Source organism: Serinus canaria, chromosome 2 (genome assembly GCF_022539315.1).
Source record: "Serinus canaria isolate serCan28SL12 chromosome 2, serCan2020, whole genome shotgun sequence".
NCBI classification, from domain to species: domain Eukaryota; kingdom Metazoa; phylum Chordata; class Aves; order Passeriformes; family Fringillidae; genus Serinus; species Serinus canaria.
This window is the reverse complement of record NC_066315.1, coordinates 24576661-24592767: the sequence shown is the minus strand read 5'-3', so window position 1 is coordinate 24592767 and position 16107 is coordinate 24576661. Positions and strand designations below refer to the sequence as shown.

At 39.0% G+C, this 16107-nt stretch overlaps 1 protein-coding gene across 2 annotated transcripts in view; it reads right to left on the bottom strand.

Annotated features, from left to right (window-relative positions):
- Positions 1-15093, bottom strand: part of CASD1 (CAS1 domain containing 1) — a 30309-nt gene extending 15216 nt beyond the window's left edge. Inside the window, exons 1-7 of one of the 2 annotated variants that reach the window (XM_030234239.2) lie at positions 14776-15093; positions 9565-9661; positions 8891-9011; positions 7319-7363; positions 5120-5182; positions 3851-3895; positions 1054-1177 (exon numbers count right to left, since the gene is read on the bottom strand). In XM_030234239.2, coding sequence (XP_030090099.1) covers positions 1054-1177; positions 3851-3895; positions 5120-5182; positions 7319-7363; positions 8891-9011; positions 9565-9661; positions 14776-14908 — 628 coding nt within the window. In that variant the 5' untranslated portion in view covers positions 14909-15093. Of the gene's footprint in view, positions 1-1053; positions 1178-3850; positions 3896-5119; positions 5183-7318; positions 7364-8890; positions 9012-9564; positions 9662-14775 lie in introns of those variants that run through there. The other variant, XM_050971494.1, reaches the window with a different exon arrangement.
- Between the last annotated feature and the right edge of the window lie 1014 nt (positions 15094-16107).

Sequence of the window (16107 nt, the reverse complement as noted above, 5' to 3'; positions counted from 1 at the left end):
TGCTGTGACACACTCTGTGAGATGCAGATTGATTTACTTTAGGTACCTCATGCCTATATTTGGATAAGCAATGTCTTGACAACTCTGTACAGACTGCTTCTCCTCCCACTATGGCTACTAAAGAGCTCAGAGATTATGTAAATGGACAAGGTCCTTAGCAGTACCATGGTAGGACAAGTCTGACAGCAAACTGCTTCTGGTATAAATAAACATGGCTTTGAAAGGAATGGGAGATTAATTTGATTAATGGGAGATTAATTTGTTGATTCAGATTTACCTCTAGAACCATATTTGATAGGAACTTGGATGTGACTGTAAGGGTACAGCTGGGTATATTGCTAGCAGGGCTCAAAATCTGACTATATTTGTAACTAAAGTGATGACAATATAAATGGTGTGTCCTGTGGCAGAGAAACCAGGAGAACATTCTACCTATGAGCTCATTGCTCAGTTTCATGAAAATATTTTAGTTTTATTAAAGAAAAGCAAAACAATGTAAACTTGGTGCCATAATAAATATCTCACTAACTCATTGTGAGCCATGATTTCTCGTCACAGTGTAGAGAAACAAGTTTAATTCTAGAGACTTAAATTCTCTATATTCTCAAGAGTGTGTCTATTCATTCTAGACACACACAGAGGATGCACTTGTTCAACTTCTTCTATTATTAATATAACCTGAAAATTCAATTGAACAAAAACAACAGGAATAATGCTGTTGCATGCACCTGTGTTCTTGACTCCCAGGAGGTATGCATGGAGCACAGCACAGGGAGAATAGACCTGGCATGTTGACTCTGAGAGTAAGCTAACAACGATTAAGAGTTCATAAGGCAAAAGTTTTTCCTGCTAGAGCTTTGAAATCTCTATCAGTAGTAGCAGCTATTTAGCTATCAGCTTAGTGATGATTGCAAGAAAGGAGAGACTGAAGCTCAACCAACACCTTTTTCAGTCTGCAAATAAGCAGTATGGATTATGTTTTCCATAGCCTACAACATAATGATTTAACAGACAGTGAGGTTAAAAATTGTTACCTACTGTTCATTACTTTACCTTGTAAGACCCAGTAAACATCACTACTTATTGCTAATTTTTCCAAAAGAGGTGCAATTGAAGTGATATTGATTTTATATTGTGCAAGAGCTTCGTTGCTGCCATTGTGAATCTTGATAGACCACTGGAGAAAAAAAGAAATAAATTCAGAAGATGTATATCTGAGGACCCTTAATTAATTGATTCCCTTGCTCCATTTGTAGCTATTTTCATTATTTCAATACAGCTGGATTTCTTCAGTTTTCCATTCAAAAGTGCTAAAAAAACTCTTTTGGACCAAGCAGCTGTCCAGACAGATAATTACATTCAATCACATCATCCAAATACAGAGTATTTAACATTCAACTTCTGTGTATATTTGACTTTTCATAAATTAAATGACACAAGATGTTTTAATTCAAAGTCTCCTGGCTTTATTCAACAATGAAGTAGCAAAGCCACTCTTGTTATTGAAAAATCTTGGTCAGTTCAATCAATTCCTCTCTAGATTGACTACAGGAAGAGATGCATGCAAACAAAACTTGGTGGTATCAAGTTCCAATATTTCCATCTGTTTTGTGGATATCCACAAAGGGGAAAAAAACCCCAAAAACCAAACAAGAGCCAATTTAATTTCTGGTTTAATATTCTATAGGAAATCCCTGGGAGAATGCTAAAGCCACTCACGAATTCCTCCTAACTTTTGAAAATTATTTCCCACACTGTATGAAAAATGGAGGCAGCTTTTTTTAAAGTGTTACTGTATCTCTACTGACCTAGTAAAAACTAAGAAAGGAAAACCCATAACAATTAGCCTAAATGTAGGCTATTATTTATCTCTAAATAAGCACATACAAATTTCATCGTAAGACAAGTGCACTGATTAATGCACTTACTGAAAATATTGTTCAATATAAATTAATACTTTGTGAAGCCAAATAACATACAGCTGCTCTGAGAACTCACACTGGAAAAAAAGAAGCAGTTTCTCCCAGCAGCTAATACTTAATTTGAAACACCAACAGTATTTAAAAGACAATTAAAGTAGCATGTTCCATACAACAGGAAGTGAGGAATTAACAAGCAGAGCATGGTAGTGACATTCTCAGAGAAGCTCCTTTTCCCAAAATAAGAAAGCAACTGACTTTTGTATGAGCCGGAGCTCCTTCAGCTTATAGGACTTCTATTTATAAAGTGTTATGCACTTGCCATCTTAAGACAGACATGTCCAGGCTGAAGTAGAATGACCAGCCTAAGAGCTAAGTGAATGATAGAGGTAAATTTCAAAATGCAACAAAGTCCAAGAGCACACACCAGTTTAATCTAGTGGCAGATTACCACACCAGTGTCAGCTATGGTGAGGTTGCTGATATGTCTGATTTTTGAAGCTTTTATGTTTTTGGAAGCCACTTAAAACAGAGGATGTTTATCTTTGTTCAACTCTAGATATCATATTAAATGTTTTGTATAAATATACTAGTGTTAAAAAGAGCAGAGCCTCTCCTGCATGTTGTTAGCTTCTATCTCCTGCTGTCCACAAAAGGCAACAAGCTAGGGCTAATATATACATACAAGTAAAGGGAATTATTTAGCAAAGTGCACTGCAGCTTTGCAACTTGACCTTCTGCATGCCAAAACATTATCCATATATAATGGCATTTTCTATATGGAATACGATGACTCATCCTAGTAATAAATGCTACAGTTTCAGACTGAGAAATTATATTCTAGGCTTACTACAATTCCTAAAGCTCAAATGTTTATGTGGATCCTGCAGAGGAAGGGAACTTAGAGGGTCACCTAAAAGAAAAAGGAGAATTTTTGATGCCTCAGGAAATGTGTGGAGGGCTACATACACACATGACCTCCTCTTAGAAGTGAGGGAGTTTATCCTTAAATAGGCATGCCCACAAGTTTCCAGATTGGTAGAGTGCCTCAGCCGTCTCTAAAACAAACTGCTTTTGAAGGATTTTGTTTTAAATGCAACACATTTTCCCCCCTTTACATTTCAACTCCTATGAAAATAAATTAGCCAATTCTTTCCAAATTCCAATTCCCAAATATTTGGAAGTAAGGGACATTAAATATGGAAATAATGAGATGAGTGTTTGTTTGATTTGATTTTGTTACTAGAACAGAATAATTAAGGGCCCCTGCTGAATTCCATCTCTGGAAGTTTTAAAGAATTGGTTGACTCTTGCCAAGCGCAACATAGGTAGATATATCCCGTCTGGTAGCAAACTGATGGGTCAGGACATCTCTTCTGGTACTTGTCAGCCCTGTTTTCTGCGATGCTGCAATGCATATCAGTGGTGGAATCTTCCAGTGCAACAAGATTCCAGAACTCCAACTTCTTTAGTTGTTTAATTATCCAAGTAAAATTATGATTTTTATATATACATATATATATATATATATATAAATATGTGTGGTGAAAGAAGATTGGGCCATGTTCAAAAGTAGAATTTTGTGACTGAAAAAGGTGTATTAAAAATACACTTCAGTTAGTATGCAAATACTTTAACTTTTAAAATTAATAATCTGCTTTTAAGTAAATCCACTTTATTAGCCAGGTTAAAGCAAATTATGCTATTAACCAGTATTGCTGACAAAAAGCAAGTACTTTACATCACACAGGTATAATAAAGCATACCTGGTATTTTAAAACTACTTTTTGTAACAGCATATTCACTGAAAATGGATATTTTACTCTAAATTGTGTTTAACAATTTGATCATGTAACCAACTTGAGAACATTAAAAGTTATCCTAAAAGAACTTCCTTCTTCACTAAAATCCCCTATAAATGTATAACTTACCGTGGCAGCTCCTACTACAATTATATGAGGTTTTGCCACAGAACCCTAAGAAACAAACAAAAAAAGGAATTAGTTTTAAAATATTCTTAAATTCTATTAAGACTCATATCTTCACTAACTGTGACTCACTTGCCCATCAGCTAATGGCTACAAAAGAGTAAATTGCAGATATATTGCAGAGAACATACAACTGATATATGCAAGATACGTAACAGAATTCACATAACAGAATCTACAAAAGCATGAAGTACCAGTAAGCACCTATAATCCTGATCAACTGAGCAGCATAGGCTCTCTTTAAAAGCTATTTAGACATCTTCTCCTAAGGTGAAGCAAACTGTGGATCACACTATTGAACATTTTATCCCACTCTCAGCATTGTCAAACATCTGTTAGAGCTGCTGCATTGACCATTGACACCCCAGAGGCGTGTGACAGTTCTGTGTAGGGCAAGAACAAGGGCCAGTGTACTCAAACAAAAGAGCATAAGGAAACATACAGTCCTAAGCACCTCAGTACCGGTTTTATCCCAGCAGAGCAAGGAAAACCAGCAGCTCTCAATTTTTGTAGAAACCACAGAAAAAGAAAACCAAATGATAACTTCAGCTATCCTGATGGAAAGTGTTGTGCAAGAATAATCAACAGGATAGCAAAATAATAACTGTGAGCTACTACTAAATAGCTCCTATTGAAAGGTCAACAAAGGAAGAAACAAGAAAAAATTAGCCGCCAATCTGTGAATGTATCACTTGTCATCAGAGTTACACACAGAACAACATGACAGCCTGCATCATAACTGAAACACATTAAAAAATTAGCATGCTAATATTGGGATATTAGCATGCTAATTTTTTTTGTTTTCAATATCTCCCTCATATTGAGGGAGATAGAAAACAAATCAAAGAATTCTTGACTTTCAAATTACCTTTGCCCTTCAGTCTGAAACACTCAAATTAACATATATACAAAATCATAGAATCAAAGAATATCTCAAGTTGAAATGGACTCATAAGGATCCACTCACATTAAAGTGGAGTCACTGCAGCCACAGAGGAAGTAAAATGTCAAACCAGACAGAAATTCTTTTAGCTCTTAATAGGATTAATTAACCTGTTCCTATGAAGTAGGTTTTTTCTAGTTTACTTAGGGGTTTTTAAGGTCCAAGTGATAACAGCCTTGGAAGACCAGGAGACACCAAAAAACATATACACCAGTACACATTCCCCTTTCACCACTCTGAAGTCAAATTATAGATCTCTTAAAACAAACCTCAGTCCAAGATTTGATACGTTGCCTCATAGAGCCATTAACTTCTGGATACCATAGAAAATCCTGTAAAAAAAAAAAAAAGACAGAGTTACTCTACAAGCTTAAAAGACAATCAGTAGACTAAAAAGAAAAAATGCAAAAAACCAAACTAATTGCCATCAATTCAATTCTAAAGGAAAAACATTTGGCTCAGAGTGTGATTTCCTTATAATTAGCATGAAAAGCCTGATATCTTACTCCAGCATGAAAAACAGAAAGCAAAGAAAAAAGAGAAGAAGCCAACAAATCCACAAAACTTTGCCCTCATAAAAAACAAATTTTTATTTGTAGTTCAGGAGTCAGAATTTACCAAGAAGGTATTTTTTTAATGTCTGCCAAATGAGATGTCCTTGGGTTTCTACTGCAATCAGGAATAAATCCACATAAGGTCACATCTATAACTTATTAGAACTTGATTTTTGCTCAGTTTTCCACTTTCTTAACAGCAGATTTTCTTTGTTTCAAAGCTTAAAATAATTGATAGCATGAAATCATAATTTTCAAACAAAATCAAAACCTAACAATTCTTTTAGATGCCAGGAGCAGTGCTCAGCTTTCATCTAGAAGGACACTGTAGACTAGTGCTTTTATGTCTCCCAGGGAAGGCCATGACTTCCTAGCATTTAGTTACTCTCAGAGCAGCACTATTGAATAGTCAAAAAATACACATTGAAGGGAAATGGCAGGGACTACACATACATAAACTATTGTGAGGAAACTTTGTAACAGAATGCTGAAACACTATCAGCAGAGAGAAAATCTCTATCTTCCAGTCCTCTGGATTGTTACATTTTGGTAGTTCCCTTGAGTACTGTCATTTCGTTATTTGGCTGTGGAACCTGTGAACAATCATGCAGTCCTCTACAGTGGCTGAAGGACAGAAGAGTTACTGTGATGACTAGAAAGGACAAAATTAAACTCTCCACTTGTTTCCAGTAATTTTCTCTTTTGATGGTCAAGTATTTTCCACATTTGGATTATTGGGTCACAGCCAGTCTGAATAAGGAAATTCAGCTACAATGCCAATAATGTCAAAGAGCAATACTGCATTAAACAAGGAAGCAGCAGACTGGGAATATATTAACTATGAGACATCTCCCAAAAGCCCAGATCTGCCATCTCAAATCTTTGTGGTTAAGGAGTTTGAAGATGTGACCCTGTCATGCTAGCCCAATGCAAATCACACTGCATCAGCCCCTTTCTACAGCCTTGTGTTCTGTCCCATCTTTTCCAGCATTCAGATAACCACATGATGAACCACATCAGACCTGACTGAAAAGGAATCCTACAAACTAACTTTTTGGCTGAATTGACTCTTGAAACAACTCACTCCAAGCTTACCAGTGCTGGCTACACCACAAACACAGGAACAAACTGTGAAGGCCAACAGAGTAGGTCAGCACATGCTTAAATTGCCATGGGCTTACAACCCTAAAATGTTATTCTGTACCCTAGATCTTAACCATGTACACAAACAAGTACTGAAAACCCATATTCAGAGAACTCAGCAAACACACTGCTTCTTTGGTTTTGGTGAATAGAGAATGAGTTTTCTTCAGGGCATAAATAAATACATGACTAGCACAATGCCAGCACTGCTGACAGCTGTCATGGGAAGCAAAGAAAGCTATTGATGACAGCATCTCCATTGCCAGGGCAGAGGAGAACAGACTCCTTCAGAAAAACTAGCCTCAAGTACTTTGTTTTCTTTTTTTAAATATCACATTATAATCAACATTGTGCTTATTTCACCATGCAAAAAAAGTGGCAGGAATACTTGTGGGGATAGCATAGAAAACTCAATTGCAATTATAATTACCAATCCAAGGAGACCCAGATATATATTTTTTACAGCATGAAAAGAGTAAACTTCCTGGCAAAAGATATGCTTGGAAAGGCCAAATTGTAAGGTCTGACAAAAATTATAGACAGTTCCAGATCTTATGCCCAAAACTAAGCCACACTACAAGTACTCCATGCCAAATTCTCTTAAAATGCAATATGTTAAGATGCACTGTGAAACATCTGTGAAATATTTATAAAGAATGTTGATGGTCTTGTCTGTCTTTTAACTTTTCAGCTCTGATGGCATTTTCAATTACATTGTATGAAATAATAACATGATTATGGTTTGCAATTTAACACTAGAAAAAAACTTACCACTTTAATTGAAGCAGATTTATCTTCAAATGGGATATTTCCATGCTGTCAAAAAACCCCAAACAATAAAAACAAAGTAAGAGAAACTTTCAGAATGAAAACAAAATATTTACATACCTATGCTAACTTGCTCTCACCCAATATTTATCTTCAGTGGAAAGGATTTTTCTTGTATAAACTTGTCAGTGTACTCACACAAAATACTCATGTTGCTTTCTTGATAAAACAAGCTACTAAAATAAACAGTTATTTTTCCTGGAAGCAATCTAGCCAACAAAGTCTGAAATGCTTTCTGCTCACTCTGTTACAAAGGTATCAAATGTTTTCCTAAATTTAGCCTCCCAACATAAGAAAAACTTATGACTTTTCCTCTTTCTTTTCTTATGCTGCCTTTTTCCAGCCTTCTTTTTCATCAACCCATCTCCTTTAGACAAAATAACCAACACAGTTTTATTTAAAGAATAAAAGAAAATAGTGTCAGGCAGACATAAAATCTATAATGTATTATTAAATTTTCTGAGTGAAAACTGTAAGTCACAAAGGAAGGAGTCAGATATGCATTCACAATAGTCCTTTAAAATTATAAAATACAGTGTTAATTTTGGTACTGACCCATAAGAACAAGTGTACTTCTCTTCTTCAAGCTGAGATCTTGATTTCAATAACACATGACAAAAAATACTCTCAACTCAAGATCCATTACAGCACTCTATCATCTCACCATTACTTTTGGGCAGCAAGAGTAACCTATACAATTGACTAAGAAAACCAGAGTTCTTGGATCAATCTTATTTTGATAGGTGGAAGTGATTGCATACTGCATGCTGGACAAGCTGCCACCTTGCACTTTTAAGTGACAGAATTACTAAATAATTGACAAATCTGATGTACTGTTGAAAGGTGTCTTTTCCATCATGTATGTACATACATCTATGAAGACACGTGCCCAAAAAGTATCTCAGAGCAAAAGAAATCTGCATTTTGTTCAACAAACAATACACCTAAATCCTTTCTTCCCCCTTCCACCTGGCTTCAGTTTACATACTTAATGTTATAAAATTCAGACAGCTCTTCATGAGTGATCAAAAAGAAGGTAAGACCTGAAGATATTTTTAGTTTCAGCTTCAAGTTAGACCTGGAAATCTGTCATTGCCCAAGGATTTTTATGAACAGATTAGATCAGCAATTTAACTGACATTTTAAATGACAAATTAGAAGGCATGAATTACTACTATTTAAAAACACACAAAGGAGCAATCATTTTCTCATCAAGAAACCAAATACGAAGCATAAATTGCTATGGGACAAGTCAGCTTCATTAATTTATTCCCAGGCTGCTGCAAGCTTTCTCTTGAGCTTCCAGCTCTCTTCTCAGACTCGCAATTATCTCATGTGTACCCAAACACTTATTTTGTTATAATCTTGTTCTTCTTCAAAAGACCTTTCTGTGCTTCTCCTTTCACATGGCAAGGCCAGCAAACAGTATAATTTGATTTTTTGAAGTTCAGAGAAGAGTTATGAGATAAAATTGGGAAGAAATAAACAAAAAATCAATCACCAAAACAAGCTCACCTTAATTCCCTCTTCTTTGACTTGAGGATTTATCAGTTTTATGAATGAATAGAACAGCTGTCGAATTCTAGAATCTCCTATAAATACAACATGTTTGTCTATGAGGCAATTTTTTGCTTCACTGTAAAACAAAACAGCAACATTACAGAAAATATGTACCTTAGAAAGAAGTATTCTCAAAATCTACAGAGCTATATAGATAGTTCTAAACATTATATGCAGCTCTAAGGCATGATAAATTTTTCAGCTGTTTCAAAATGGTAATATGCAGCATAACTCTAAAAAAAAAAAAAGTTGTCTTACTAGGAAGTGAAAAAAGCCATAGGTGATTTTATTTGGGATATTTTTACTTGCGATTTGACACGTAAGGTCAGCAATCTGAGAGTGACACATGCAGTCTCATGTGGATCTCCATAACTTGTGCCAGTACTTTCATCACCAACATTTATTTGTATTTTTATACAGAAATGCAACTATGGTAAACACTGTAGGCACAGATAAAGTACTTGGAAAAGACTTCTTTCTCATAAATGTACATTTTTGAAAGCCTATAGAATCAGATATAAAGTAAACAATAGATAACACTATTACTACAATTACAGCAATTACTACAGCTGCAGTCAAACAACAATGATGCTTATTTACAGATGAACAGAAGACATGAGTTTCCTTACCTATTCTTATACTTATGCATCATACAACTGTGAGGTTGCCATACTTTTTCTCCAAGAAATCTCCCACTGGACAGAAGATACTCACATGTATCACCACCTTTGAAATGTTATATTAAGATTAGAATTTGGACACATGAAATATAAAACATAGCCCTGTTGCCATTATAAAAAATAATTTGACAACAGCTGAAAACCAGAAATGGAAATAATCAACAGCAGTAAGCAAATTTAACTGATTGTGAATGCATTTTGCACAAGCTTCTGCAAGTTGCCTTCTCACTCATTATACAATACTGTTCTGTAAATCCCACCCCTGGCCACAAAAAGTTAGTGATCCCACTTCTGCTGTCAGAAAGATGTTGTGACTTAAAATGGCATTTCCTTTAAGAGACACCAATCCACTTTGCTATCTACTATCCCAAATACACTAATATGAAATTAAAGAATACAACTGTTGAATAAAGTAATCTTCTACACAGAATCACCATGCACAGCATCTTGTATAGAACACAAAACTCTTTACAAGTTTTGCAAGACATATGGTCATGTGGTCACCTTAGAACAGGTGATATGGGTTAATACATAAAAAAACACCCCCAAACATTTACGCATCAATTTGGTGATGATTCTGAACTGCACTTATCTCTTCCAGTCAATAAGCTTTTTGGTAATTAAGATTAATAATTTTACAGGTGCTGATGTTTCAGGTCATGTTAAATTTCAAATATGTCAGTTATGAAATCAGTGACTGTTATATTTCCAACTCCATGTCAGATTCTGCAGCTTTATAACTGAACACAACTGAACCCATTCACTGCAAGAGAAGTTGCTCTCCAACATTTTTGTCATACTTGGCATTTCCGAGCACTGACAAACAGGGAAATGGTTGTGAATGAAGTGGTAGGAACTTGTTGTAGCTTGGGCAGAAACAATGTACTACTGCCCCTACCCAACACTTTCTCTGAAACCTTCACTTCATTAACCTCAACTCATACTGAGGTTTTCAAGCAACACAATTTCCCTGATCCTCAAACTTGCAAACTCATGCAAACTATAATGTCAAGTAAGTTGCATAAAAAATGAAACTGTCAGGAATAATAAAAAAACTATCTAATAAGAAGCAACATGAGTTTGACAACGAGGTGGTTTAGAGTTACTACTGGTATGAAGGCCTCCACTTTGCAGATGATGACAGCTAGGAGATGTATGAAAGTGATGTAAGAGTGAACTTTGTAAAAGAATATCCACCACTAATCAGACTTTCTCTGACATCCATTAACTCACTGAGAAAGATGTGTAAGAAAATCAGGACAGTTATTCATGGTCAGAGCAGTGGTCAGTCTAGCCTAGTACTCCATCTTCAACAGGGGCAAAAAGCAGATGCTCAGAGATTAATAAGAGGGAAAATAAGCATTATGCTCTTGCTTAATATTCTCCCAACTATGTTCATTCCAAGGATTTAGTGAAATGGACATGCAGTCTTCAAGTTCTTAGCACCCACAGAATCCTTCTGGAGTTTTCTATATCCAGAGCTGATGCTTGAAGAATCACCTGCCTTTATCTGAAATATGGTTTCTACTAGATTTACTTGGGGCACTCCCTGGTTCTTCAATGGGAGAAGGCAGTTTGGACTTATATCTGCCATAATTTTTAGACCACCATCACTTCTTTCTCAATCAAGCTTTCAAGACTGGAGGATGTCCTTACATAGAGGTCATGACCCAAGCTCAGTACTTGTGCACTTCATGGCACTCCCACCACAATAATTACTCATAAAGAGATCAATCCTTCCTTCTACAGTACATTCACTGAAGTTACATTCCAAACATCACACACTGTATACATTTCAAATATAGAGACAATATTGCATGTCAATGGGTTATGCCTTCTTTCCCAACTCTAGGTACTGATTATCTTACTATTGCCCTCAGCAATATTAGAAAGCTTCTGAAACTCATTCAGGCTATTACTCAAGTTTGATATCTTCCTTTAAACATAACTGTAGAAAATAAGGGGAGAAGATGAAGCAGGGGAATAAAACAAAACTGAAACAGCAGCCAAGAAAGTAAAGAGGAGGTTACAAACCAGACAGTGCCTCCAGAAATGCTTAACTATGGATTTAGCAGGTGAAATAGCAGCTAAAGAACAATGCTCATTTTAATACACCACAACTACTTCTTCTTAAGATGAATGAGATCTTAAAAGAAGAAACCAAACAAACAACAAAAAACCCAACAAAAAAACCAACCCAAAACCCAAGAAAAAGAATTTCAAGTGCCAATGTATACACAAAACACAGACCATTTTAAACTTTCTTTGTGTAAATTATCCTTCCAACACATTAATTTTTATGCTTACTTAGATAACAACATTGCAGTTATACTAAGTGTATAATTTTTCTGAAATTTTTATGTTCATTATTCTAATTTATCATTCCTCAAAATCATGGTTATTCAATTGAAATTGTGAAATCTCAAAGTCTTCATTCAGCACTAGAGAAGACTGTTTCACAAAGTTTTCTCTAAAATACATACTCTCAAAGAGCTGGAAATTCAATTGTTCTCTATGACTCAAAGTAAAAAATGTAGTTTTAAACAGAGTCTACTACTGTTAATTTTAAGAATGCCAAATTTTAAATAAATTCTTATTTCCAAAACGATTTAGGACTGTACCTTTGAAATATGACAATTGAAAACCACATAGCATTAACTTCACTGGATAGTGTGTAAACATTGAACCCACTTAACTCTCCACAAATTAAAGACAGCCTGTACCTTCTCTTTATTCGCATTCTTTTATAAAAAAATGTAGGTGACACCTAAATACAACAGCCTTCCTGAACATAAATGACCTTCCACAACCCCAGTCTAGCATTTTTTCAAACAAGTAAGTTTTATACATGCAAGTTTAAAGTGGAAGTAAACTGGGCTGCTCCTATCTACAATACGTACTTGCATAGCTGTGGCCAAAATTAGCTAAAACCTTTCCATGTAATGACAATCAGACAAAAGGGGAAGTATAAAAGCACAACAAACACAGCATTCACTTACGTGACACAGCCTGGCTTTCACAGCCTGACTACTATGAGCCTGTTTGCAGCCCTACCTCAAACACCCTGTGGAAATCATAATAACCCTTTTTGGGATATTTTGATACAAAAATCTTGGTGTAAAATGTCTTATGTGTAAAAGAAAGTTCTTTCTTGCTATCATTTAAAATGTATTACCCAATTTCATTTGTCAGTTGATACTTTTTGTGTTATGGCACAGTAAAAATCAATTTACCTTTCCCCAATAATCCCTAGCATTTGAGAACATTAAGAAGTTACCAGATTTCTGTCCAGGAACCAGAATTTTAGTCCATTATTTGTCACAGAGAAGCCGTTTTATTCTTCTGCCATTTATGTTGCTCTTTTGTACACACTTTCCAAGTTCTATCATACCACTACTAAGAGTGGGTAACCAACACCACTGAGAGTAAGTGAGGTGCCAGTGAGCTTTAGCTGTGCACTACCAGTGAAAACCTCTGGTTTTTTCATTACTTGTCAAAAGTATTGTGGCATTTGCTGAATTTCAACTGTATGATATCACTACAGGTTTACAGAATGATCTCTTTGATTAAAGCACCTCTGATTTTATCTATCCTAAAAATTCATCTGCTGAATTTTTCCACCTTCCTTTTCCAAACTTCCCTTTTGAACATTATATGTTCATAGAAGCCCAAATTGGTAAGTTTGTTTTCACTACAACTCCATGTCCTCCTACTTTTAAACACTTATGGGAAACCCTTTCCCTTACCCTTTAATTGCTTCAATAAACTAAAAGCCTTAGCTGAAAAAACTTGAAAGGTTTATAACAATACATACTGACTTTATCAATTTACACAAAGGCCAGCAGATTATCACCATTTTGCAATCTAAGACTCACCCCCTTTCTTAATTCTCACAGAATATACTGAAATTATGCATATTTTATTTTCCTTGTAACCTGCTTGATACGTCAGCCCCCATTTGCTTAGTCTTGCAATCCTTCTTTAAAAATTTGCCACCTTCCTTCAGTCCAGTTTTGTGACTCTTTTGTGCCTTAATGAACACTGCACAACAGGCAAGTTCAATTACCTCATGCTTGATCTACTCTAGAATTCCAAGTCCTCCAATTTAATACTTGTCAGTTTATCAGACTTACGACATGCCAGCTAGAGGGTGAATCTAGGGAATTGTAAACATAGAGAGCCCTACCCCTTTTTCCATTTCCATAATGAACTGCCTCGCTCAGCCTTGTCTCCCTTGAATGCTGGCAGCCAAGTGTTAGAACACGACACCAGTTGTGCTACAGCAAACACAGCCGCGGTCACCTCCCTACAGATCAACTTTTTCATTTACCCACAAAAACATACCACATTTTTCAGCGTGACACAGAAACAAGTAAATATATCCTTCAGCGGCTGCATTTGCATTTACGGATCATGCCAAGTTTCTCTGCTTCAGGGCCAAAACAACCCTAGCGAGGAGGAACGAGCCGAGCTCTCGGCGCCCCGCAACCGAGGTGCGCCCATGGGCAGCCGGCCACGGCCACAGTGACACAAGCTCGCTCGGTGCCCGGAGCTTGGGCACGGCAATGTCCACGGCCATCGACAACACGTGAAGCCAAGCAGCTCCCTACTGTCTTCATCCACCAAAGCGGTCGGTTTCGTTATGTTTGAGGCGATGGGTCAAAGAGTGAAACAATATATACCAGATCTCGTACTAATTAAGACTTTAACCACTAACTGCCAGGTAATTGGCCATTAATCATGCCGTAAGGAAACAAGTGACAGGGAAGAAGTCACCCTCTACCCCTGCAGCTTCACCTGCCGCAGGCCGGGCCCCCAGACCTGAGGCGAGCTCTCAGTGCAAGGCCGCATAGCCACAGCCCCGCCAGCCCCACTCGGCCCCCTCACTCCGCGGGGCCTCGCCCGACCGGCGGAGCCTGCGGCGACCCCCAGGGCGGACCCACAGGGCCCCACAGGCCGGGTCCCCGCTGTCCCCCAGGGTCGCGTCCCTCGGTAGTCGGCGCCCAGCCGCGCTACGCTGCCCAGACCGCTCCGGCTGCCCCGGACGGAGGGACCCTCCGCCCTCCCTGCACGGCCGCGGTTCCCGAGCTCCGCCGGGGCTCCGCCTCCCCTGCCCGGCAGCCGCGGCCCCCCGCGGAGCGCCCGCGGCCGCCCCCTCACCTCGGTAGCGGCGGGAGGCGGCGTGGCAGGCGGTGAGGAGCAGGACGGCGCCCAGCGCCAGCGCCTTGGCGCTCCTCACGCTGAAGTAGTAGTTGATCTCCCGCTTGCCCCCGGTGTAGGCCAGCGCCGCCATCTTGGCTCCTCCATGACAACAGCGTGCGATGGGGCGGGCGGGCGCGGCGGGGCAGCACTGGGTCCCCGCCGGCGGCCAACGCGGACCCCGCCGCTGCCGCTGCCGCCGTCCCCGCCGCCGCGGCCCAGAGCAGCCCCACGCCCCCCGGCCCAGGGGCGGAGCCGGCGCCCCTCTCGAGGTGCCGCCGCTTCCCCTCGGCCGCCAGCGGGCGGCCCCAGCGTTCGCCTCCCCGCCCCGCGGCGCCGTGAGGATGCGGTGGCTCCCGGTGGATTCCACGGGACCGCACCGCGCTCGGCCCGAGCCCCGCAGCTGAGGGGGCGGCGAGGCGGAGACCCCCCTGGGGACTGTGCTCCGTGAATGAGGAGCTGGGCGAGGGTCTCTGCCGCACAAGCTCCGTATCGGGCACTGGACCGTGAGGGCTTCGTTCCAAAAAATGCGTTTTTTAAACACTTGTCACTCTTCTGTTGACAAGGAAATGGCCATTCCAGGCTGGGAGACGCTCACTCCCTCTGAACGCGGGTAACTGTACGAGCAAGCTGACACACAGAATCAGTTAGGTTGGAAAAGACCTCTGGGATCATCGAGTCCAACCTGTGACGGAGCACCACCATGCCAACTGGACCGTGTCACTGAGTTTAAGGAAAGACATGCAGTCTTTCCTTAAACACCTCCAGGGATGGTGACTCCACCACCTCCCGGGCAGCTCATAATCACCTTTTCTCTGAAGAAATTATTCCCAATATTCAACCTAAATCTACTGTGGTGCATCTTAAGACTGTGTCCTCTCATCCTATGGGAGAAGAGGCCAACTCCCACAGATTTACCTGGGTTTGGAGGATGCATGAATTGACTGCTGAAATCAAACCTTGCTAAGATTTACAAAAGGAAAATTCTGCTCCTCCACAAGCAGCTAGCTACCTGAGCTAGGCAGGAAATCTGGGCACCGAATCCAGCCCTTCATCAGTGGTGGGGCTGGGAAGCTGCCACCAAACCCTGCAGGCCCAGAGCACGGCAGGCTGTCACAGGAAAGATTTTCGATAAAATAAAGTACGATATATAAACCGTATAAACAAATTTAAAACTTAGGAAATGTGTGCAGTATGTAGTCACATAATGTTATGTACATACAAAATCTGAGTTCTTAGTATGATTCTAATGTGTGCTGTTACTATATATTCAAAGTATGTCCCATTTCGATT